Source organism: Juglans microcarpa x Juglans regia, chromosome 4S (genome assembly GCF_004785595.1).
Source record: "Juglans microcarpa x Juglans regia isolate MS1-56 chromosome 4S, Jm3101_v1.0, whole genome shotgun sequence".
Taxonomy (NCBI): Eukaryota; Viridiplantae; Streptophyta; class Magnoliopsida; order Fagales; family Juglandaceae; genus Juglans; species Juglans microcarpa x Juglans regia.
The window spans coordinates 4,203,096-4,229,483 of record NC_054601.1 but is presented as its reverse complement, the minus strand read 5'-3'; the positions used below and the strand labels follow the sequence as shown (position 1 = coordinate 4,229,483).

General features: G+C 36.5%; 3 protein-coding genes across 9 annotated transcripts; 1 reads left to right on the top strand and 2 right to left on the bottom strand.

Moving 5' to 3' along the window:
- On the top strand, positions 1–2,243 carry LOC121263010 (putative kinase-like protein TMKL1). Of its 2 annotated transcripts, XM_041165767.1 has the most exons (3): positions 1–224; positions 385–899; positions 1,481–2,243. In XM_041165767.1, the coding sequence occupies exons 2-3, from the start codon at positions 416–418 to the stop codon at positions 2,074–2,076; spliced, it is 1,080 nt and encodes a 359-aa protein (XP_041021701.1). In that variant the 5' UTR covers positions 1–224; positions 385–415; the 3' UTR covers positions 2,077–2,243. The 2 variants fall into 2 exon arrangements, with proteins under 2 accessions (XP_041021701.1, XP_041021700.1); XM_041165766.1 differs by having other exon boundaries at positions 1–899.
- A 1,433-nt stretch (positions 2,244–3,676) lies between these two features.
- Positions 3,677–11,369, bottom strand: LOC121262841 (U-box domain-containing protein 35-like). 6 transcript variants are annotated; one of them, XM_041165480.1, is made up of 11 exons: positions 11,120–11,369; positions 10,560–10,652; positions 9,874–10,104; positions 9,169–9,290; positions 8,967–9,088; positions 8,611–8,804; positions 7,910–8,229; positions 7,192–7,293; positions 6,024–6,452; positions 4,712–5,464; positions 3,677–4,225 (listed from the first exon to the last, which is right to left on the bottom strand). In XM_041165480.1, the coding sequence occupies exons 3-11, from the start codon at positions 10,070–10,072 to the stop codon at positions 4,043–4,045; spliced, it is 2,424 nt and encodes an 807-aa protein (XP_041021414.1). In that variant the 5' UTR covers positions 10,073–10,104; positions 10,560–10,652; positions 11,120–11,369; the 3' UTR covers positions 3,677–4,042. The 6 variants fall into 6 exon arrangements, with proteins under 6 accessions (XP_041021414.1, XP_041021411.1, XP_041021413.1 ...); XM_041165477.1 differs by lacking the exon at positions 10,560–10,652; XM_041165479.1 differs by lacking the exons at positions 10,560–10,652; positions 11,120–11,369 and adding an exon at positions 10,919–11,025.
- A 9,607-nt stretch (positions 11,370–20,976) lies between these two features.
- On the bottom strand, positions 20,977–25,886 carry LOC121263069 (derlin-1.1-like). The gene is made up of 7 exons (XM_041165857.1): positions 25,707–25,886; positions 25,075–25,210; positions 24,904–24,977; positions 23,191–23,284; positions 22,834–22,962; positions 21,632–21,792; positions 20,977–21,353 (listed from the first exon to the last, which is right to left on the bottom strand). The coding sequence occupies exons 1-7, from the start codon at positions 25,721–25,723 to the stop codon at positions 21,107–21,109; spliced, it is 858 nt and encodes a 285-aa protein (XP_041021791.1). The 5' UTR covers positions 25,724–25,886; the 3' UTR covers positions 20,977–21,106.
- Between the last annotated feature and the right edge of the window lie 502 nt (positions 25,887–26,388).

Genomic DNA, 26,388 nt, shown 5'->3' with positions numbered 1-26,388 from the left:
CCAGATCTGTCTCACTACATTGAGCCAGCGTATATTTGCTCTGTCTTTGTTTTCACGTCGTAACTGCAAAAGTAATTGACACGCATCCTGCTTGGATCTCAAAGTAGCTAACTAATTGAGTCATTGACGACGATGTTTTTCATCGGATAGTTTGGAAGAATATTGGTTCCACACCCCTGCAAAGTCCCATTCTATCTTCTTCTTCTGGTCCTATATTTCCAGCTGTATGAAAATCTTTTTCCGTCAACAATGAATCGAATTTCCATTCTGTCTGTCATTTTCCGATCTGACACCTTGTACCCACATCTTAATTCCTTGTTCCCTACTCATTCTCACAATCTAAGAATGTATTAATGCGTTGTTTCATACTTTTTTTTTAATTAGTCTCACGCAAAATAAGAAGGATTTTGGTAGGATGATGAACACCCACATGCTCATACTAGTTCTTGGACTAACTTCAACAGCTTTGTTGGTAGTTCTCATACTTGTCATCTTGTTTTACCCCAAAAGAACGGTGAGAAATGGTCGTGAAGATATAGAAAACATGGACCAGAAGTATGGAGTTGAGGCTCGGATAGAGGACTTGATCACTTTCCATGGTGGGCAGGACCTGACAATAAGTGACATTCTGGATGCTCCGGGCGAAGTGGTAGGAAAGTCCAACTATGGCACGCTGTATAAGGCCTTAATGCAGCAGAGCACCACGTTGAGGCTGCTGAGGTTTCTGAGGCCAGTTTGCTGTGCCAGAGGTGAGGAATTTGTTGATGTGATTCGGCTTCTGGGATGTATGAGGCATCCCAACTTGGTGCCTCTTCTAGGATTCTATGCAGGGCTGAGGGGAGAGAAGCTTCTTGTTCATCCATTTTACAGGCGCGGCAATCTGGCCGAATTCATTCGAGGTAATCTGTCTATATGGCTTGTGATGATCTCATATTCTGATCGGTTTTCGAGAAAATGATGGAAAGAAAAAGAAACTAAACTTGGATGTCAGTGTTCTTCCTTTTTCAGTAACTTTTAAGGGGATACGAGGGAACAGAAGCCATAATCCAACAATTTTGCTTAGCTGAATTACGCTTACATATGCTGTATAGAACAGCAGAACTTATCATCATCATAATCCTTTTTCTCCTAGTTTTTTTGGTTTTTCAGTACAGAAAACTGGTTATTTTATCTTGTTATTCGTTGAAAATTCTTTATATGAGACGCTTTACTAATCTTGGTACCAATACTTAATTTTGAACGGATTGTTAAACCACTGGAATGCTCCAATCCCTGATTTAGATTAGGCAAAGGAAAGGGAAGTGAAATAGCACTTTATCAGATTGAAAACGAATGGCCGACTCAAGTTCAGATGGAATCTATTTGGTCTGCATGAACTATGGCATTTTAACAAACAACTAGATTTAGAAGCTTTCCTGCATACTTTGCACTGACCATTCTTCATTTGAATAGACCAACTCTGTTTCATATGCATTGGCAGATGGAAACGGTGACGCTCACAAATGGGCCATCATTTATAGCATTTCAATTGGTATAGCCAAGGGTTTGGATTATCTCCATACAGAATTCCAGAAGCCCATAATCCATGGAAACCTCAAGTCTAAAAACATACTTTTGGATTGCAATTACCAACCATACATCTCAGACTTTGGCCTTCACCTTCTGCTGAATGCTACTGCTGGCCAAGAAATGCTTGAAACTTTAGCATCTGAGGGCTACAAAGCTCCTGAGTTAATCAAAATGAGAGATGCAAGCGAAGAGACTGATATCTACAGCCTTGGGGTAATCTTACTTGAACTGCTTTCAGGGAAGGAACCGATCAATGAGAACCCAACTTCTGAGGATGATGATTTCTTTCTGCCTAACTTCATGAGAAACGCGGTCCTTGGACATAGGATCGGAGACTTATTTCGTCCAGACATACTTCTCAGCAACAACAATGAAGATGAGCGCCGGGTTACTGAAGAACGCATCCTCAAATTCTTTCAGCTTGCTATGACATGTTGTTCTCCTTCTCATTTTGTCAGGCCCAATATCAAGCAAGTCCTCTGGAAGCTTGAAGATATAGGAAAATAAGAACTTTGGTATTTTGCAGAGAATCCAACTAGGTACTGCTGGTACCTCATTGCGATGGTCGATTTCGAGATGCGCGATGACATATCGATCCTCTAAAACCTATAAGATTATGTATATATGTAAAGCATATATGATAAATGAGTACACTTCTATCCAAAATAGTTGAAAATCTTGGCTGTGCAACAAGGATTGTAGTATTGGTGATGTTGATGTTTATGGAGAAAGATTAATCAGTTGAAGCAAAAGTTGCACTTTCTGGTCACTGGCCACCCACCAAGGATCCTAGAAATAGAAATGGTGATTACACTTTTCACATTTTAGAACGTTTTATTGTCAAACATCAGCAGCTCAAGATTATGGATTCCATCAGGTTCTTTGAACCGTGGAGGCACGAGTTTCTTTATTTTTTTGGAGAGAAAAAGTATCCAATTTTTATACTTGTAGTTAGACCTGTAAAGTGTACTGGGTGATTATATGACGTGAAGCCTAAAGAAAAATGAGAGTTATAGAACATGCGAGCCACACCGCACACTCTTATTAAAAAAATTGGATAAATATAAGATCTATATAAAAAAAAATTATTATTTTAATAGTAGACCCTACTATTTTTCAAATGAAATGCACAACGCTTGCACGCTTTATGGTTATATTTAGCATTACTCGAAGCTAAATGATAAGGCCATTTGGGTGTTCATTTACATTGTACAAAGAGTGTGTTGATTAATCAGGTAACAAAAAGCGAGAATTGGTGTTTATTTCTTGATTAATAGCCCATTTCAAGACCGCAGTGAGTCATGGTTGCTTGAAATTTTTTCTTGCTGATAAGAGAAGTGCCTAGACCTACGAAGTAATTTTATAAAAATAAACTCCCAACCCGACCTGATAATGCCGATCTTTCCTAATACATCTATCTCCTCTTTATCTCTCAGTGTCCAACTGACAGATGAGGTGGTGGGGGAGGGGATTATAGTAAATCTCATAATAACCACAACTACCCTATTAAAAGAGATTAACCACTTTGGTCAGATCTACCTCTGCTTTCTCCACCTTAGTTAATGCTGGGCCATTGGAGTAATCAATGCATTGAGTGTGTTTTTAACTCCAATGTCCTTGCTTAAGAAGTTGTCAATGTGACAACCATATCTGATCTAACTATATACACCATATATCCTCATTGTTCAAGAAAAGTTCAATGTTTTCAAGGAAGGAGATCAATCCTGCCAATCTGACCGGTTGGATTGTCAATTGATCTTATGGTCGGTATATATGATACTCTGTGATAGGCAATCACAGACGAGACCAAGTTTGGGGACAGACATTAGTGTGGAATCTGAAGTGGGCAAGACATCCTCCAGCAAGCATCTTATATTTAGATCATGAAAAAACATCATTAATTGGCTAAGGATTTCGTGCGCCATAAATGAGGACTATTAATTGGCTAAGTATCTAACTGTGCATCTTTTTTTTTTCTTTTTTTCTCTTTTTGCTTTCTTTCTCTCTCTGGTAAAGAGAGGATAGTTCCTTTTGAAACATGCACTGCAGAATATCATTATATAAGAACTATTCAAACATCAATAAATTAATGCTGTACACTGTCAAATTATATTCAACCATGCTTCTTTTCATTAACATCTTTCACATCTGAGACGATATGCGGTCAAAAACACAGTCGCCAAATGCAAAAGTAGCATCTACAAGTTACAACACTAAACATCTCGGTTTTCATTTTCATCTTTCATTGCTTTTGGTTATAAATACAAGTGATTTTTCAGTAAGGAATCTGCAAAGAAACAATCGTAGGCGTTATCCTGATCACTTTCCTGAACCCGTGAGAACAATCTTGTGGTAGCAAATACTTCATTCAATGCTTAAGAACTTGCACAACTATAAAGTAAGGCAGATGTCATTGGTCACGGGACTCCCAATAACAAATTTCAGTGTTATTCTGAAAAACCAATAGAGAATGTTATTGGCCTCTGGACTTGAACTCCATGATCGCAGATAAAAGAGTGTAATTGGGGATCAGATTCTTATGGGGCAATGGCATATTTGTCATTGGCGATTTGTTGTTCACTTCAAGCCATAGCTCTATTGCTCTGCGGTCATAAGTGTAACCATCTGCAGCGACACAAGGGTCATTCATCACATCCTGCAACAAAAATACACACCAGTAACAATCATTGTAAGGGGACTTCCCATGAAGATGGTGAAAAGCAATATCCAAATGTAATCGCAGCTATATACGGGTCTACAAAAGAAAAACACAAAAAGACCATCTATCCCAGTTTGAATTGGAGAAACATAAAAGAAAAAAGAATGAAGTAAATCTCAAAAGGTAACGTAAAATAGACGTAGGCATGGGGGAGGGAAATATTTTTAACAAATATGAGCCCAGCCAGACATATGCATGACCCAGTAAGCATCCGATAAGAGGTTCTATAATTGCTGCATAAATGCATCTTTCAATACATAATGTGTGCGTGTGTGTGTGCAGGTGCATTTGTGTGTCTGTGTATTAACATCTAGATGGCTTCCAGATTTGGTATAAAGGGTGACAGTATTCTGCCTAACTTTTCAGTTCACCAGAACCATATTAAGTTACCCAAGTAGGAGCTATAAATATTGCCAAAGATACCTTCAGAATTGGGCAGATTAGGTGGTTTGGAGGTGCAGATTGAACTCTAGAAATCAAACCTCGAGCCCTATCACCAACCTCCTTCAATCTCTCCAGTGCAGGAAGTACTTTATCTTTCAAATCAGGCCTGTCTCTGCGTCGAAGCTCAGCACAGCTCAGTCCAAGTTCAGCCAATTCCTTTGTCTCCTCAACTGGCCAATCACCAGCCTCTTGGTCCAAAATCTCTGATAAAAGCCCATCACTCAAAGCAGTTTCCACCACATGGGCCAGTGCCATTGCTGGTTTTGCAGTCAGCAACTGCAAAATCACCATCCCAAAGGCATACACATCAGACTTTGGAGAGATTAAACCAGTCCTTTGATACTCAGGATCTATGTAGCAAAGTGTCCCAACAGGCCCTGTGTCCTTGTATAAAGTAGACATAGAAGTAGGATCTGTATGAACAATCGTAGAAAGGCCAACATCACCGATCTTGCTTACGAGGTTGTGGTCAAGCAAAATGTTCGCCGGTTTCAGATCACGATGGATAACTGGTTTTGGCTTTGCGTTGTGAAGAAAGGCAAGCGCTGAGGCTACTTCCCAAGCTATTCTGAACCTCTCAAACCAAGGGATAGGGGGTGTACCATTTTTCCTTAGCAAACTGTCCTCCAGGCTACCACTCTCCATGTACTCGTACACAAGGCAACCATGATCTATACATGCTCCAAGAAGGAGAAGTAAATGTGGATGACGAATCTCGCTCAATATTTTAAGCTGCAAACCAATAGAAAGCATATGCAAGTATTCAGTCAATATTTCAGTTAGGTTAACTTTCCATTCAAAATAATAGCAAATCACAAGATGTGAAAAGAAAAGCAGTAGGTAAGTTGCCTTTATTTAATTTTATTATTGATTGGAAGTGGTAGCATCTTATAAACTGGAAACCAACTGAATTGTAGAAGTGGGAAGGTTAATCAAAGGCTAAAACGTCACACTTTATATAAGCACATTTCTGTACAAGGATTAATCTTGAAGATGCTATTTTTATCTATTGAGCAAAACGTTAAGAATACCATCTTAACTTCAACATGAAAGACCATGCACCTTATCTACAGTAACATGGAATAGACAGAATTTCCCCTTTAAAGCCATGAGGAGCACTCGATAATGGTAGAGCACACAGATAGAATTTAAAACACAAATATCTTAATGTGCACTTTTAATACGCATATACAATATATATGTGCATGTGTGTGCATGTGTGTGCATGTGCAACCATGCATGCATGACTAACAAATTATATGTTTACATTTTACCAACAATTTTGTTATACCTCCTGCTGAAATTGCTTAGTCTTGCGACTGTCTTTAGAGTGAAGAACTTTCACTGCTGCAGTTGTATGATGAAAACTACATTTATAAACTGATCCATATGCCCCCATTCCTATTTTAAGATCTTCAGAAAAGAATGAGGTGGCAGACACAATCTCGTCCCATGTGAACTTTCGGTATTGCTGCACTGGGCCCACAAGAGCATTCTCGAGCTTCTCTTTCTCTTTAGCATCATGAATAGCCTTCATCTCTGCTTCTTTTCGTTGGGATGTTTCTCTTTCAGCAGATTGTCTCATGTGTGTGACTTCTCTTTTCGCAGCTTCATACCTCTCTTTCTCTTGTCTTGCTAATTTCTTGGCCATCTCCTCTTTGAGATTGATCTCCTTAAGCTTCATTGCTTCCTCCAATCGGCATTTATTGAGATTGTTTAGCTGATCAAAGCAATACAATTGCATGTTACTTCATTTGAAAGGAGAAGGAAAGGAAAGAGAAGATTATGGATGGACAAAATGTAACAAATAAATATATATTGCTATAATGCACCAATCTACTACAATACATATCATGGAAGCAGTAGTCTTTAATGAGTTTTGTTTCTGTTCATCCACGTCAACATCCCCCATCTTCTCTCCCATGATTTTGGATAAAATCTGAAGATGCCATTTTATTAAACACTAATGTAGCATTTAACTTTTGTTACAAAATTTATAACAATATCTAACAAGTCTTTTGGTTTGCATAACCTGCACCCTTTTTTCTAACCAATGGATTCGTAAAGGTTATTAAATTTAGAAGTTAAAAAATTATATAATTTATCATTTTCGATGAATATAATTACTTGGCACATTATTAATGTACAAACATAAGAAGAGTAAGAGGAGAAAAGAATAAGGTGCCCGACTAAGTTTTGGAGATCAAGGTGTTAATATTGGTGATTCTCTTAAAAGGTTCTCTTTGTTGCATGATGGTTCGAGGGATGTTGACTTAAATATATATATTTATTTTATTTAATAATTCCAATTATACTCGTGCATAGCATGGGGTCTGCTACTAGTTTGGTCCAAACCCAAGATCTTGGAAAATCATTTTCTAGTATTTGGCCAGCTAAAGTTTGGACACAAACAGCAGTTTAAAGGATATTTTGGTCAATAAAAGAAAACCAACGTTTACCTTCATTGAGGCATCATTTGTCTCGCTTTGAGCTATTGCATACATTCCCCGGGCATGTCTGAGTTCAATTCTTAGCTTTTCTAGCTCAAAATTAAAATTTTCCTGCCCATATAAGTAAAAACCAACATGAAACTTCAGAAATACAAATGAGTGTTTATAAACTTGAGAATGTATGCTAAAATTGATATGTATATGTATATGATTATATGTAGGGAATTATACTCAGCCTTCCTGAAACGCTTTTTGCTCAATGATTTAGATAAATGTCTTTTATTAGTCAACAGAGGGCATTTTGGACTACTCAATCACCATACAGTATTCAGGCTCAGTTACATCGACTATCTCCATCTGCCTTCTGCTACTGGATTTGCTTGCTCAAAGGTAAAGAAATGTAAAATAACATTCTTTATCAATTCCTAACTCAGACATGCTTGTATGTTTTAAAAAAAACATACCAACTGTCAAAAAGGCTTGCACTAACCTTGATACTCATTAATGGGAACTTTATGTCCAAAAACTTTAGATGATAAAGCTATTTCACATAAAGATTCAAATCCGAAAAGAAATATAATCTTTGTCCAAAGCAGATGCAGGATCCAATGTCAATCTCCAGGGGGAACTTTTTGGACACGCAGCTCAGTAGCAATGCCAAAACACCCTTTATCTATGATACAGTGACAAGCACCATATAAAGTCAAAAGAAATTTGAAAAGGCTACCTGGCTCTCAGATGACAGATACTCAGTGAGCATGTCTGAGGTGGAAGCTTGATCAGAAATCCATGACTGATTATCTGTTGGCAAGCTTTTGCAACTAGAGGTCCGACTCAGTGCAAGTCCACTATCTGCATTGGTGGCACGGGAACTCAGATCATCCTTCCCTTCCCTGATATCCAAAGATTGGCATCTAGAATGACTGCTTTCAACTGAACTTGTTCTTGTCTTAAGAAGGGTTTGGTTAATAGTTGCGAGAGCTTGAAATCGCTGCATTGGTAGAGAAGGAGAATCGAAATGAGAGTTCAAAGCAACTGAACCATGGTCTGCATGCCAGAAAACAGAAGAGAGGTGTCACATCTTTTATATGCCAATTCATCATTGAATAGATTAGGAGCTGAGAATCAAACTTATTGAACTAAAATGTATGCAATAGTAATGAATTTCCAAAGTTCAGATCTACTATAGAGAGACAAGGACATCCCAAATCCCAGTTAGAACTGATGACATGCTATTCTAATTATTGAAACAAACTTGGGTGAATGCTCAAAATTAAATAAATTGATTGATAAATTAAAAAATTAGGTGAATGTATGAATGTAAATAACCTTCTGAAACAAAGAAGTCCACAGCCCAGGGAAAAAAAGTTCTATACCATACTCTTTAATTGGCAGATGTAGCTCAGAATTTATGTAAAGTGCATATACCTATCTGTGAACTGAAAGTGTAGTTTGATGAACTTGTAGTAGAACAACTTGTCTCACTACTGTCATCTCTAATGCTTCCATTTGTTTCTATATTGGATGGGCGTATAGACGACAACTTCCCTTTCGAAACAGCATAGACTGTACAAAATTCTGGAGCACATACTGCGATTCTCGAAGATACACCTTTAAGTTTCCTATAAACATTAAAAAACATCTTGTTAACAAGAGAAATCATGATGCAGATGAATAATGAGCTTGGAAATATACAAACAAGAAATTAGAGGGATATTTCCAACCTATTCTTATAAAATGAAAATCTGATACTTGAGAGGATGTAAACCATGCCAAGTAAATACCTTGTAAACAAGCCACGAGATGAAGCTCCTATAACAAGCTTGTTGATACCATGCTTAGCAACCTCCTCTGCTATTGCATTTGCCACATCATTTGATTCAATCACTATAACATCTACTTCTACCTGTAACCAGAGCAGAGCAAGTTAAGATCCTATGCCTAGATCTATTCTAGATAAAATTTCGAAACACAATATATGTTGACCTTTTTCTGTATACACAATTTCTTATAAGGAAGAAGCATTTCACTTGTCTGCCACTCTATATCCTTTATGTAAGCAGCTGCTACTTCTTCCCTTACTTGTGAAATTGGAATCGAATTCCCCACTGGAATAACAATGCAGATAGTCAGAAGAAAACTACTTGGTGACATCCACTGATTCTTTTCTGTAACTTACAATAAGAAAATGGCAAATGTAATCTTTCTAGAGTTTTGCACTGGAGAAAGTTAAACATTGGTTGAGTCAGTTTGCATCTTGAGAAAGTAGAGTAGAAGGAGAAAAAATCCATCAAATCTCTCAAAATAACATTAACAATTTCCCTTTCTTTTTCCTCAAGTATCCAAAGATTCAAATGGAGATCTCTGGACCTCACTCATGCTAATAATCTTCAAGGTGCCAGAAATTATATGAAACCTTTTGAAGACAGAACTAGTGGAATTCCGGCCATGATGATAGTATTAACAAATAGAATATTATTTCTGTTTTGCTAATTGATAGAACAACACTTCAAGGATTACTTAAACCAGTCAAATCTTCCCATGTTTTTTTGAAAAGTACAGTTAATGATTTCTGAACATTTCTTATACCATTGAAGTTTCTACATATGTCAGTTAGCTGAAAAAAAGTGTTCAAATGCTACATAACAGTTCCCCATCCTCTGAACATAGAAACTAAAGCACATGGCTTACTAGGTGTAGGAACTGAACTAATCCTTGCACGGACATGTATCAGCTTGAAGATAGCATTCCCCTCAGGAACAAACTTCTCCAGTGACCATTGTACTATATGCTTGCTTTTTCTTTTTCCGTCAACAGCTACTGCAACAACTGAAGATGAGGAAGGTAGTGGCGTAAGATTCTCATCTGCTTCTACTTCACTTCTATCCATTACTGTGCCTCTCCTTGTTAGGAAGAAATCCTCTGTAACATTTTGAAGTAAAACATGAGAGGACTGCAGTACTAGCCATGGATCAAAAAGAAAACTTTTATATAGAATATTATAACATTATACAAGAAGAGTTGAGGTTGATTAACAACTGCACATCGGATAATTTTGAAATTGCATAAAATGGATTTTTTTTTCCCAAAATGACCCCTTTAGGTATCCAATCTAAAAGTTAGATTTTACAAAGAATACACACAAAACATGCATACAGAACAGCTGAGACAAACACCACAAAACCCAGAAGCAATACACATCTAACTGTTCCAAAACAAGAATTTGAAACGGTAGGTCTCCCAGACCCACAGAGAGTAACTAGTTCCCTAGTTTGATAGCTTGCGAGTCTAATTTAAAGACCGAGACATGAAATAATATTATGTCAACACCAATTCAGAGAGAGAGAGAGAGAGAGTGTATTTCCCCAATGACATACTTGACTTCCAGAACCCAGATGTGAAATTTGTAAAATACTGCTCCTACTCAAGCTTCACGATAGAATAAAAGAAATTCAAAAACCCAAGAGATTCTGCACACCAAGAGAGACGAAGTTTCACGAAGCAGCAGTCAAATAATCAAAACAACGAGCTACAGGTTTCTTCTTGGTTTTTGAAACCCAGATGTAAGCCTCAACGAAAATATCACTCATGCGTCACAGAACAAGAAGAATTTTCAAAACCCACAAAGAATCACATCGACTTACGGACAAAAAATGAATGAAATGACAAAAGTTCAACGAAAAACACAATAATTCAAGAGTGCAGAAAGTAGACATACAGAAATGCCAAAATGAACCTCAAAATGGGACAGAAACAAAACCATGCGCACCAAGTTTAAACTTCAGCGCCTCCCGAGCAAGACTAAAGATGACCCATAATTGATAATTCTCTCAATACGAAAACCCTTACGAAAGTCCAAACACAATTTCTATTCCCAGTTACTCAAGGAAGTATAATATATTCCATTTTGGCAACACAGCTGTTGAAATAAACATACTTGTTTGAAAATTATAGAAGAACCAAGGTGACGTGAAAGACTACCCCACGAACACAGTTTGCTGCCAAATATTTAAGAGACCGTGCCGTCAGAGGAATTCATCTCTGGGAATTACAAGCAAACAACTTGTAATTTCTTTATTTAATCCTATACGGGAACAGTTTGTTTCTGATTATAGAGCTTGTAGAATTCGAATTGCTTTTGTTTCCAACAAAGACTCTTATCTTCTTAGTTCTAATACCCAACCATAAATTAAAAAAAAGAAAAAGAAAAAAATAGTTCTAATACCCAAAAGCTAAACGGTTCAAAGCAACTCTTTGACTTTATCTTATCTATTTAGCATTGCCATTTGAAGAAAATTACTGCCGGTAAACTCTTAAAAATTCACGTGTTTATGCGAAGTTGATCTTCTAACCAACTATTTTTTGACCCAGCCCATCGTCATGAGCTGCGTGGGGTACGTTCCTGGAGGACTGGGACCAGACAGCGTGGCAATTATTTGCCCACTCCGCGGTTGGTATCGAACTTTCATGTTCAGAATCTGAAGCTGCTTGGAATCTTCTCTGGGATGTACGGCAACGCGTCCGAAAATATTTTTTTTATAATTATGAGATATAGATATATTTATGGACCACCGACCACAGATAATATAGATGTAACATAATTATCGATATTTATAACATGATATGTTAAGTTGTAAAATTATTTTTATAATAAAATAAATTTAATAGATCAAGTTACATTAATTTATGAATTTATTTTTGAGATAATGATATCCTTACATTTCTTTTATTTATACAAGAATGTCATGTTCTAAAATTTTTAGTCTAAATTCAAAGAATAAAAGAAAAAAAAATAATTAGATAGTAAATCCGTAGTAAAATATATGTAAGAGTATCATTACATCTACTTTTGTATAATTTTTTTTTTATTTAGCACTTCTCTACACATTGTTGAGAAAAAATAACTGTACCCATTTTTTTTAAATAATTTCTTTTTTATAGAAAAAAAACGTATAGAGAATTATAATACAAGGAAATATACCTTTTTTTTTTAAAAAAAAGATACAAGGAAAGATACTTGACAGGAAATCAATCGCATTTCTTTTGAATTGAATTTTTAATATTTTTTATAAATTACTTTTCTATACTTTTTTTTTTTTCGAAGGGTACATAAGTATATATACTTTTGTATACTTATGTATAAAGTTATCAGTAGAATATAGTGATATCACACTACTTAAACTCTACGGAAAGTTTGATTTGAGAGAGACAAATCCGAGCTTTTGCTAATTATTACTTTAACAAGAAATGGTTGGTCGTAGTCTTTGGTCATTAGAATAATTGGAAACTTTAGATACCACACGTACTTAATGTGAGATTCAAGAATTTTGAAAACCAATTTCCTTTTTTTTTAATAAACAATACTATATATATTAGCAAATAGAAATATAAAAAGACACGTGGGTATAGTCCATATAATACATAATTGGGGGAGATCAGATCAAAATACTAATTAATAAAGCTCCTTTACTTGCAAAGAGAACAAAGTAATTAATATAAGAAGAATGCTATTTTAACACCTAAATTTGACACCTCCTTTATTTTAATTTATTTTAATTTTTTTTACTAAATAGTTAAGGAAGTAACTATTACTGTATTGATATTTTTTTATTATTATTTTAAAATGATAAAAAATATGAAAAAAAAATTGAAAAAAAATAAAAATACCCAATTTGGCATAGTGGTTACATGGAACGATGCTATTCAGGCGGCAGAGTAGCATCGCTCTTAATATAATTGGGACAAAGTTAAACGAATTCTCCCTCTTATATATATGCTCCATGATTAAAGGAGGTTTGCAAGCTTGTTTGGCAGCTTATAAGGAGCATTATTCCTCAGTATTTCTAGCAGAAAGTTATGCTCTTTACAGAGCCATGGAACTTTGTATCAAGTTAGGATTGAATCAAGTAAGGTTTGAAGGGGATGCTAAAGTTGTTGTAGATGCTGTCAACTCCAAAAATGAAGATAATTCTTGGCTTGATCAAATGACAGAGGAAATGCAGTAGTTGATGGACTACAATCCAGCATGGCGACTATCTTTTGTACACAGGTCTGCTAATAAAGTTGCTCACATAGCAGCTAAGTTGGCAATCAATGATGTTAGTGAAAAAGTCTAGTTTGAGGATGGTCTTGTTGAGGTTATATATTATGTTAGGAATGATTTAGCTTATATGGTTTAAGTTTGAGAAAATCTTATAAACGGTCCGGCTGTTCAACCCAAAAAAAAGTCTTCCAATAGAAACATGCCACGTACGCTGTCCATGGCATCTATGTTGTGACTGCACCACAGCAGAATCCCAATCTCATGAATCCCCCTTCGTTCATTCCCCCCTCTCTCCTTTGCTCACCCTTCAACATTCAGCTGCAGCATCCTCGCCCCTCGCCCACCCGTAGCCCAATCCCCCTTCATTCCCCCTCTCTCCTTCGCTCCCCCTCGCACGAGTCGCAACACCCTAGCCCCTCACCCACCCACAGCCCTCTCACCTACCATCGGTCAACTCTCGGCAAGCACCGAACAAAATCATAGCAGCCCCTCGCCCACCTGCAGCCCCGCCCACCATCGGCCACCTATCGGCAAACACAAACACAAACACAAAAAAAAAAAAAAAACCCAAAATCCCATCGTTCCCCCGAGCTCCCCTCTTGGCAAAACTAGATGCAGAACTCTCAAAATCGTAAGCCAATGCAGATCGACGGCACATTCTCAGAATCACACCATTGAAGACCACTCTTTGAGCTCTACAATTTCGCCAGGTAATCTCAAATTTGTGGTTGCAAATTAGAACTCTCTTGCATGTATTAATGGTTGGATTTGTTAGAATTCTCTTGTATTAATGCTTGGATTCTATTAGAACTCTCTTGGATTAAATGTTTGTATTCAGGAAAGCACAAATGAGCCACAAACTATATTAATGGTTGAATTAAAAGGAAAACACAACAGGTGTTTGAAGAAAAGCTCAAATGAGCGGTGTCAGACGACGGTGATAAGGTTGCTAAAGTGCACTCCTGCGGCAGTTGATGAGAAAGAAACTATTGAAGTATTTCGGGTGTGAATACTGAATAGGGCTCCAATCAATCTGGTGTAATAAGCTTCATGTTGATTTGGTAGACTTGCCTACGTGCCTTAATTTTAACTGAAGGCTGTTAAGGCCACAAAGACAGCCCAACCGGTCCAAAGAGGACCTGTTTAAGTTTATCTCATCAACGGAATTGTTTCCTTTTAAAAAATAAATTAATTAATTAATGGCCCTGTCGGATTTTTTCCTAATAACTAAATAATCATATACAATGCAGCATTTCTCTTTCTTTTAAATTTTGTTATTTTTAATCACATTAATAATTAAAATTAAGCTATAAAATTAAGGTAATATAGAAATTAAGTTGTCCTCGTCAACTTTAGGCAGGGATTCATGGACTTCAAACGAATGTGTCAATGGAGATCACGTGGAACAGCTGCCGTGATCATCCTATCTAACACCTTCGTAATTATGTATCTCATCTTGACTTATACAAGCAATGCATGTCAGGTCAACTCAAGATCAATTTCCGGATTCCGGTTTCACAAGCTTGGGCTTCTTTGGACTGCAGTTTTACCTTTGGCCTTGGGTTTCATGCATGTCACTTTCTGCTTATTCAGAGAGAGAGAGAGAGAGAGAGAGAGAGAGAGGTCCCTTCAAAGCCGTCTTCAAAATATGGTTTATTCACAGTTTCCCACTTTCGTTTTCCCCTACCTCTTCAATTTAAGATGACAAAGCTGATGTGAAATTTGTTAACTTTAACAGCTCACGAGTCTTCGCGCGGAAGACATGTTGGCCGGCCGCCTCTTGTAGTTGTAGAAGCGAGTTTCTAGAAGATGACGAAGACCAAGACTCGGCTGGGGAGTAAAAGTCGTTTTCTATTATTTTAAAGTTGCAGTCTTTTCTAATTTTCCCTTCCAAATCGGCCCACATGATGATCTTGCATGAAACTCCAAAAGGGATGTTTTTGGGTTGCAAAGAAGTATGACCAGGCTCTTATGCCTGCGTTCATAATCTCTATGGATCTGTTTAGATTACTATTGTAAATTATTTGCACATGCTAAATTATTAATTAGATGCCTGGCTTAGTACTTGAACTTTGTACCTCATTGTATCGACAAACTTATTTAGTTTGATGTAGTACGTCAAATTATAAAATTCATCTTATTATGAAGTAGATTTGACGTCTCCCATCAAACCATTTATAGTTAGATTTGACTGGTGTAGATCTAGTCATTCTAGTAAGAAATATGAGTTTTGGAGCACGTGCTATGGAAATTATGAAAATTGAAAGATTCTATTGCGTGTTGGGAATGTCTACAACACCTTAAACTAATGGATTATTCTACTCAAGCCAATATGTAAAACACACAATTTATATAATTTAAATAGTTAGATTTGATTTGTAAGAATATTTAAATTTTAAATTTTATTTTCTAATTTAAATTATGTTATATGAACATTTTACTAATATACTTTACCTGCCGAAATATAATTTTTCTAAACCAACATGCATAAGTTCTTAATCAGAACTCGGAGATATTGGAAGGCTTTTTCTACCTACAAGCTGTCGGAATATTTAATTAGACTTCTTATTTTATTGGACTCGGGATTATATTAGACCCAACCACATTGGACATCCATAATGGGCCGATTACCTTGAGATGGAGTCCATTAAACTTGAGATGAACTCTTTTGAAAATCGTTGCTAAAATTACTATTTTTAGTAATTTTAGCTCTCTATGTTATTCTCTCTCTCTCTCCCTTTTTTTTTTTTTTTTTGGTGGCAAGATTTCTCTGGCTCTGAATACCATGCGTCTTGAAAGTAACTGCATTTGTATTTTGAGAAAAGAATTGTGGTCTGTTTGTTTTTTTAAACAAGATTAATTAGCAATATTATTAATAATTGAAAATACAAGATAGAGAAATGGAAGGATTTTATTTCAATCAAGATGTGGTGTAAATCTCTCTTTTAGACTCTATAATAGAAAGTTTATACATCATATTTCAATTAAATGATGAAATACGTTCACCCACACAAGATTACACACATTACAAATTAAAATAATTAAATTTTAAATTTTTTAAAAAATATGGATGGCACTGCTATGAGTTCATGATCACTTGACGTGCAGCCGTCATCGCACGAGGGCCGGTGAATTTCTGGCCACCTTCAACAGACTTCCAAAGGGTTTTCAGCCAATGCCAGCCGAAGTGGTGGCTAGCTGGAGGTGGTCTTATAAATAATTAGAGCTAGAGATGTTAGGATTAGGACTGTTCATTCATGAACAGTCTGGATTTTTTCCCGGCCTGGTCCGGAACTCGGAAAATCCGGTTCCGGTTCCGGGTTTCGGCCCAGATCAAACACGGGCCGAAACTCGGGTTTGAAAACCCGGACCAACCCGGTCCGGGTACGGGTTTGAAACCCGGTACCCGAATCTTTATTTTTTTTTAATAAAAACCGGTATCAAAACGATGCCGTTTTGATAGCGGTTATATTCTTCTCCACCTGCCCCCCCCCCCACCACGCCGTTTTGATACCGGTTATATTCTTCTCCGCCCGCCCCCCCTCCCCCCCGGTCTCTCTCGCTGTCTCGTTACGCTGCGAACTAAGCCCCTGCCTCCATCATCGTGACCCTGTGAGCTGTGACCCCATAACCGTCCGCCGCTCATCCTCTCCCCATCTCGGTTGCTGCATCTCTCTCTCTCTTTCTCCCTCCCTCCCTGTAACTATGATTCTGGACCTCCTTTGGATGGGGTAATCACTTGGTTGAGTAGAGTATTGGACCTCCATTGGATATCTGGGTTTGGTTTTAATTGTTAAGGGAATACCCAACTTAATTTTATTTGTTGGGTTTGCTTGTTCTAACTGGCTTGATGTGTTTTACGGGAATACGGCTATGGTCCACGGATAATTAATATTGGTCTTCTTTTTAACTGAATTTAATTCAAAAAACTTTGGTCCTATAGTTTCAGCTTTCTATAGTGATCCGACTCGTATTCAATAAACCTGTTTATCTCTTTGTTTTTGTTCCTTTTTGCCCTGCTATCCAGTCAACTTGGAAAGATTCATTGTTTTTTTTTTTTTACTGAAATGGCTCATGTTAATATTATAGGCTTATGTTGTATTGAGAATATGATTTGAAATTCTAAATGAAGACAGAATATTTAAAGTCCAATTAATAATAAAAAAGCTTTTAGGTAAAAAAAAAAAAAAAAAATCCGGGTTCAACCCGGAACCCGGAATCCGGGTTTTTAAAAACCCGAATTTACCCGGGTTCCAGCCCAGGTCTGACCCGGACCAACCCGATCCGGGTTCCGGCTCGGGTTTGAAACCCGGGTCCTGGTCCGGGTAAACCCGGGTTGGAACCCGGATGAACACCCCTAGTTAGGATTCATGTTTCATATTTTAGTGTTTTAGTTTAGATCTAAATTAATAATCCTATATATAATGTAGATCATCTTTTTTATAAGTTGTGCATAGAGATCGTCTGTGTAGTATTTTGTGATTGTAAAAAGTGTAAAAGTTTACTAAAAAAAGGGAATGAATATATATATATATATATGAGTGTTAATATCGTGTTTCGCAGTCTGAGCAACTTCACCGTTTTGGGTTGATCCGTTCCTGCAATGAAGGGGAGAAATGTAGGCTCAGGGTGGTTGGGGATGCCTCTGATACCTAAGTTAGTTTGAATTTTGTGTGCGCTTCTAATTAATGTACATATGCCAAAGAGTTTCCCCCCGGGAGAGAATATTTATACTTGGTGGAGGTGGTCCCTTGTCATGTTGTTTGTGGTATGTCGCTCCGTAACGAGGTCGTGTTCTCCTGCCAACTCCTTGCCAAGTGACAGGCCAGGCATACCTAGTCGTGGCGACCGCTAACAGTCTTGGGCCTATGTCTTGACGTGTCCGTCTCACTCCTTCATTAATGCGTTGACGTGACATGACCTCGGTCAGTTGCTCCTACCTCCCAAGTATTGTCCAATCGTTGGCGCTCAAGGACCTGGGTGTCCTTAACTCTGCACATACGACTCATCGGCCAGTCGAGGTGTCAGGCCTCCTATCCCAATCCCATGCTTCACGCGTGCCACTCCCCCTTGTGAGCTCTGTGGGCTGTTGACCTTCTAGGCTCGGCCCAAGTCACCCCATCTTTATACAGACTTTATTTTGCCGGGCTGTTCTTAGGCCCACATGTAGCCTGTGGATTGGGCTTGTTTGGTCGTGGCCATTATTGTGGACAACCCTCTTCTCAGTGAGGATATTTTCCCGATTTAAGTTGTACCGTGAAAAGACTGTAGCAATAAAAGAATGGTGCTTGACCAATTTCACGTTGTTGGAACGTGGGGAGCTGTCCGAGTCATCGTTTGACTACTTGGGAGACTTGACAAGTCAAAGTTCTCCTATTAAAGTTGAAATTGACAGTTGTTTTCACTAGTTGGTAATCGACCTTTTTTTTTTCTTTTTTTTTTTTAAAAAACAAGTTAAGCATTGCATAGATAAACTACATAGTTACAATAATACAAAATTCAATGAGGTAGGAGTCCCCGACAATCTTTTCAAAACAAATAAAACAGCACCAAAATAAAAATAAAATAAAATAAGGGGTAAGTCAAAAGCTTAACTTCAATCTAGTCCCACAAGGGGATGCCGCTCAAAAGCGGTTTTAACATAGTCTGGTAAACAGACTATAAACGAGAGGGGTGCGCTGCATTTTGTTGATCTGGTCCAACTGTAAGAGACTATCACGATTATATCGTCTTGATCACTGGTTAAGGAAAGCAGGAACATAGAAGAATAGCAACTAGAAGATGACTCGATACACCGGCGAAAAAATACCACCGACGACAGTGGCACACGCCACATTGAGCAAGAAAGGAGCATGCGGATTTGAAAGATCCAAGGTCGCTGGCCACGGTGGTGCCGCGTGTGGCGGCTGGAAGCCCCTTCTGATGCGGAGGCACATGAGGCCTACTCGTACTGTAAGCCACGCGTGAACCACACGCATCGCTGATTTGGACAGTTTTCTTCCTCCGTCCAACAGATCAGTGGCTGAGGAGACTATTGGAGATGCGCGTGGAGGTCGAAAAATGTACAGAAAAACTAGAAATAAACCTATGAACTAGAGTTGGGCGATCGGAGAAGGGGAGGAGACGAAGCTCCACCCCACCTCTGAGTGGCGACGCTGTGATAGCTGGCTTGGTGAGAAACAGGAGGAAAGGGAGATTAGGACAGTGCTTTGCTTTGGCCACCAAAATTGAATTCAATATCCGTCCCATAATCTTTTTATCCATCGTCAATTTTAATTGTGATTGAAAATACCAATTTTAATTAATTTTAGATATATCTTTTCTTGTTACGTAATTGTCTTATTAGATATTCCAAAAATATAAATAATGTGATACTTTTTATCCAATTAAAAGATAACATGCCATTGAAATTGTTTAGATAAACGATATGTCATTTTATGATATATACAAGCTTCTCTTTCTCCCTTTTACTGTGGCAAGCCATTAATAAGACCTCATGATGTGCAAGCTAGGCCTAATTAAGCTCTAAGAACTCCCTGATATCTCTGAATTAAGCTTCTGCTGTGGTTAAGAGTACTTCATCACGATGTTGTATATATACATACATGATCTAGCTGCAATCATCATGTTTCCACACAATTCCGTTAGTCGAAAACAAACAAATTATAAGATAGCTAGTGAGCTGTGGTGTGTTTGTAAGAGCACGGGCAATAGTCTAGTCAAAAGTAAATGTAAAATTTACTTAAAATCACATGATTTATCTTTTGTCTTTGTCATTCAAGATATAACCCAGTATAAGATTATTTATCTATTAGTCAAAATAATAATAAAATATTACTTTTTTAATAATAATTTTTTTTTCATATTTTACAATTATACGAACTATATGTTAATTAATAATTTAATTTTTAATTAAATTATTGTTTGACAACTATTTTTTTTCTAACATAATTATCCAACAAACACATTTTGCCAACACTTCTTCTACCCAACAATCACATCTACATTTTTTGAAACCAACAAATATATTTTGCCAACAAAATATTTTGGTATTTTCAGGTCAGCAAACGTACAGAAAAATGACTCAATTTCTAGATAACAAACTGGGTTGGTATTTTCATCTTCACTCTTGAAACCAGTAGCAGCATGCAAAATTAATTAAAAACCATACAAAATAAATCTCTTGCAAAAGCATGCAAATGACTCAATTATAAAGTACTATACAAAATAATCTCTAATGGAACCAGTAAAAAAAAAACGATTAATCTAATAAAACCAGTATACAAAATTAATCTAATGATCATAATAACTTAATCTAATGAAACCAGTAAAAAATTAATCTAATGATCAAACTAGTAAAAAATTAATTTAATGATAATAACTTGAACAAACCCTAAATTAATCTAAAATCTATACAAAATCACCAAAAATATTTCTTCTCCTTAACATGGCGACGCAATTCGGAAAGGAAGAGAAAGCGGGAAGAGAAAGTGAGACTTGAGAGAAAAGGACAGGAAATGAATTAAGCGGGTGCGGGGCAAAATATAGAAACATTTAATTATTTTAATTGAATAAAATATAAATTTGACTCCCAAACAGGGAAGCCAAATATAACTTTTACTTTTTTATTTTCCATTCCATTTACTGTAACTCAAAGTTTCACCGTTTTACATTTTAGTTAGCTCAATGTAAAATTTTTTAATGTAAAATTAGGCATATTTTTCAATTCACTTGTAACGTACACAAAGCCGTGGAGTTAATACAACGAGATGTAAGTTGTCATTAATGTTGAGAAACTAAAATATATGACAAAGAAATGCATCTTCCCAAACACTAACGCAATTTCAGGATTTGGTTTTGTGAATTACCAATGAAGATTGATTACATCTGACGGCCATTGAGACGATAGCTTCTGCCTCGGAAAGCAACTGATCCATCACCTCGGCCGGCCGGTTGCTGTGCAGAACTGTCTGTGCCTGCCTGATCTGTTGCAGTACTACTGCTTCTGCTTGTTCGAGATCCATTTAGACGGTAGCTTCTTCCCCGGAATGCAATACTGGCTGAGGGATCACGCTGCACAGGGGAATTTATTTGTGTTCCCTCACCCCAAAATGCAACTAGTTTGTGACTGGAAATTTTGTTTAGGAAAACAAAATCATTTCAGGAACAAAGTGCTAATTTTGATCATGTAAAAACACTAATGATCGATGTCCCTTGACACAAACACAGTACTACTGGTATATATATTACTGGCCGGGTTGGTGAAATCCTCCACTTGTTTGAGGAACTCGTGATTTGTCCTAGAATCTAGCTACCAGGAAAATTAGTGAACAAAAAATTTCGAAAATGATCATGGGTTTAAGAGCTTTTTGAGGTGAAACTAAATAAAGAAAGGAGAAAGGATACACCCAAAGAGGGGTCTTCAAGATGAACTTTCCCCCGGAAAGAGGATGAAGCACTGTTAGGAAGTAGTGCAAATGTCCCACAGCTATCCCTAGCATGTCTGGCATCAAAGGTTTTCCGAATATCAAGTCCAGTGCTAGCATTGCCCATGGAAGATAGAATCCCTGTAGGGTAATCAATTAAAAAGAAATTAATTAAAATAAGCCACTGAGATTAATCTTTGCATTTTGTGGATTTTATATGAAAACATCAAAGTTAATTTCTCATTTAATCCTCCAATTTGAAACAAAAGAGTCAAGATTTAATTGTTATGATTAATGAAAAATAAGTGATATGACATAATCTTAATACTTCTAAGATTGCATTCAAAACTAGATTGGTTTAGACAAAAAAGAAAATAAGAAAAAAATTTAAAGATGATATATATATGCACAAACACCTCATTAAACTATCACCCGATTTGCAATCACAAGTACGTATTAGTTTCGACAATCACCTACTTAAAGTACGTACCAAATTATAGTTTTAATAATTCAATGTACCCCTCTAAATTTGACATAAAGATCCTTTAAAAAAAACTCAAAAAAAAAAAAAAACCAAACAGAAAAAGAAGATAAAATATTCTATTTTATATTTTTCAAAAAAATTATTATTTTATTTTTTAAACAAATTTTAAATTGTTTAATTTACTAGGGGTATTTTATTTTATTTTTTTACGAATTTTTGGGGTAATTTTTCTTTTTAGGGAAAATGGGACATATTGTAAACTTTTGATATAAGTTTGGGAGAGGGTAATTGCCAAAATTGACAATTTTTGTGTCTTTTTTTCCCTGAAAAGAGAAGGAGAGAGAGAAAGGCAGAGCTGGATAATTAAGATGTATAATGTACGTTGCTATTTGGTTAATAATTATGTAGGCCAGGAATAGTTGAGAGGAAGTTGAAGATTTTAAGGGTGCTGAAGCTTAAAAAGGGAAGTTCAAGATAATCCTAAAGCTATTTTGATCTGTATGAGCAAACAACATAAGTAGACCCACATCAAAGGCTATGAAAAACAAAGAGGCTTGATCTCAAAGACAAAGCCTATGTACAGCAAAAAAAACACAAGGAGTACATATTATTCCACGAATAAAGAAAAGTTTCTTTGTGGTAAAACTAAAAACACAGCAGCTGGTAGAAGATAAAAGCATAATAGCATAATTCATTACCTTCAATGAAACAACACCATAGATGCTTATGCGCGCGTTGGGGAACTCACGGCCCCAGACATAGACCATCATAAATACTAGGGAAGTTCCCAAGAATCGAGGCGAAAGATATGGAACAGCAGCCATCACCTAATAAGATCAAGTAACAGTACCATTGTCGTTATTTTCATGCTATCTTCTTAGCATATATGTTCTGTTTGACTTAATTCTGAGTAAATAGTTCTGGAAGATATTCGTTAAGGTTGCGTTTGGCCGAGAGAATGGTTAAGTAAATGTTATTGGACGAAAAAAAGAGAGAGAAATCATGCATGCATGCATGCATAGATGATTGCTATGAAGATGATTGCTATGACTTACTAGAAGTGATAGCGCTCCGAAGATCAGCATCCATACAAAGTCTGCGGTTCTCTTGTCGAAGGGCCCTCTCTCGAGTGCAACACCATATTTCGCTCTATAAAAATCAACGTGATAATTAAAGTACTGCTTTAAGTTTTTGAATAATGATATTTATACAACCTTTTTTGCTACTCTTACAACCAAATTATAGTGATTAAAAAAGATATGCATGCTTATTGTTGGGCCTTTGTGTGGAGCTAGCTTGCTTGTGTTTATGGGACCAGTTAATTGATAACCCAATTTGACAAGAATCTATTGTGAATTTTTCATAAATTTTCAATGAGACCTGACTTATGGATTGGAGAGGTTTGGGTTGATAGGCCCAACTCGGAGTGATCATGCAAGCCTCGTCAGAGTCTAAGGGTTGGAAAATTTTTTTGACCCGTTTGGACTTAATTCGTCCCGACCCGTTGTTTAGGGTTTATTATATAAGTAATTTTATATACAATTATGAAATACGTAAATATGTGTAATAATTTTAAAAAAGAATAGGATTTATTATTAAAAAATTAATTTTTTTCATATAGATTACATGTTTTTTTCATTTTTTTCAAAACAATTACGAAATGATTATACAATTCATGATTATAAATATTTTTTTTCTTATTATATATTATATTTTCCTATGTATGACCACCGTACTGCTGCACTCATGTATTTACTTATCATCTGAAATAAAATCATCTGCCGCTCTCTAGATATAGATACATTGTCGAATTACATAAATTTTGTATATATAATATATATATATATATATATATATATATATATATATATATATATATATAGTGTGTGTGTGTAATTGATTCTTTTTTTTTTCCTTTTTCTCTAATCATTCCCAACAGTACTTAGTATACTAGCAGTGGGTTCAACAAACTTTAGCCAAAATTTGACTAAAAAATTCACTTTTACAAATTTAAATAGCCACTTTTTAATAATATCAAATAACAGGCTCAACAAATTATTCATTATTCTATTAAAATATTAATTTTAATCTTTTCATTTATTTTAATTATATGTACTCGTTCTACTAGTTCATCTGAACAGCTAAACAATGCACTGGAAGAAAAGAAAATGTATGGTGAAAAAATGTAATGAATCATGAAGGCAAGACTGCAGATTCAAAGCTGAACCAAATACAGCCAATATTATGAGCATAAAAAATTACATTAGCAAAAGAGCCAATTTATGTATCAACTGACTATTAATTGGTCAAGTCACTGTATTTGGCCCTCAAAATCCTCCTAGTGATCACATGAGGCTGGTGGCAACGTCCGGGTTTCAAATACCCATCCCAACTCATACGGAGAGAGAGAACCCGTCAAAAAATAATATTTGGCCAGCCCATTTGGTTTAACAAATTCGGCGAGTGATATAATTTGAAGTTAAAATTATTGTTCATTTGTTGAGCTCATTGTTGTACTTTATTTTGCACCTTAGCTATTATTTGGTTAAAATTTAACTTTGTTGAGCTCACTACTAGTGTTCTATGCTTAAATTAGGAGAATAATGGCTTAGAATCATGTTGATCATCATTTAAAGCCTACTTTCTTATGGATAAGTTTAATCACCAATGGTTATCCCAAAGGTTTTTTTTTTCCTCCTAGCCCGCTCACCAAAATGCATCATATATTTGATATGATTCCAGAGGGTAGACAGAGTTAGATATCTTACATTATTATCAGCCGAAATGCAAAGGGAATCGAAAATGGCCCAAGAAAGAAGAAATTCGTGATAAGCCTCCAAACCTGCGCATGAGTATGAACAAATATGGTGGTTTTTCACAATCCAATGAGAAGTCATGAATTTGAGCTCTTGGATTTCTACAAATTGGCAACTAATTACCTGAAAATGTTTTAGTACGAGACCATATTCTAATGATATGTTGTGATATTGGATAAGTCCCAGATGGAATGCCGATGTGGTCATCAAGCAGGCCACTCCATAGGTCTTGCACACAGGTGGAAGAGATCGATAGTATCTGAACAATTTGGGTGGAGAAAATCAGTTTCTTCAAGCAACAAAAAAGATTATAGAATTTCATCAATAATGATCTGACTAAATCCTTCTTAATGGGTCCAAAAGTCAGCGATCAGAAACAAAAGTAACCAACTAAGATAGAACCTGCAACATGTGAAGGAAAGCCTGACTGGAATTTTCTGTAAATCTAGTTGGTGATTTTATAACTATAGATTGAAAAAAAAAACACGAAGATTAAAGGAAAAAGGAATAAAGTTAAGATTTTTACAGTTACTCAAAAAAAGTAGCAGATCATGTCCATATATATACACAAACACACAGCCCCCCCAAACCAAAAAAACACCAATTAGAAGTCTGACAAATAACCAAGAAAGGGTTGCGTAACATTCAACTAGCAAATCAACAAAGAGCCAATTTAAGGATGTGGCCATTCGAAAGTGTTTTTTTTTGCATGCCTGAGAGAGAGAGAGAGAGAGAGAGAGAGAGAGAGAGATTACTCTGCTGGTGTAGACATTGCACAGAATGGTTTAGATACGTGATGGTGGTGGTTTGGTCTTAAAGGTGGTGTTGCAAGGACTCATGCATAACAACAGATGCAATGAATATGCATTTGGATCAAAGATTAAAAACCATTAGCCACTGGAAATTCCGAAGGGAAAACTTTGGGGTCATCCCAATGAATGGGGCAGAAAGTCTTCCAACTTCCAAGTCTTCCATTGGACGACGATTTCTATGCGCTTGGAAAATTTATGGTCAACATTTGGATTTTCTTCGTGTCATGTTCAAAGTCCGCGTGAAACAGACGCTATACATTTTATTTTTAATGTCTCTCAGTCTCTCCATACGGCACGCCTGGGGCTATACATTTGATATGTCTTTTGTTATGGATTTTTGTTACCATCCTACATCGGCTAAGTATGAGATTGGTTTATAAGCTCCTAGATACTCTTATCTTGTAAGCCGGTTTTTAAGAGTGAATTTTACCCAATGGGTCCATAACAATTTTATATCCAAGTCAACTCTGAATCTCTATTCTTTTTTATCCGCAACAATGCATCTCTGTTCCAATCACAGCTTCTCTCTGTCTTTCTGTCTCTCTCTCACTGTCTCACATACATAGTTGCCGAAGGTGATTGGCTGCTTTGACGTATCAAAATGTTGCCATATTTTAGACACAAC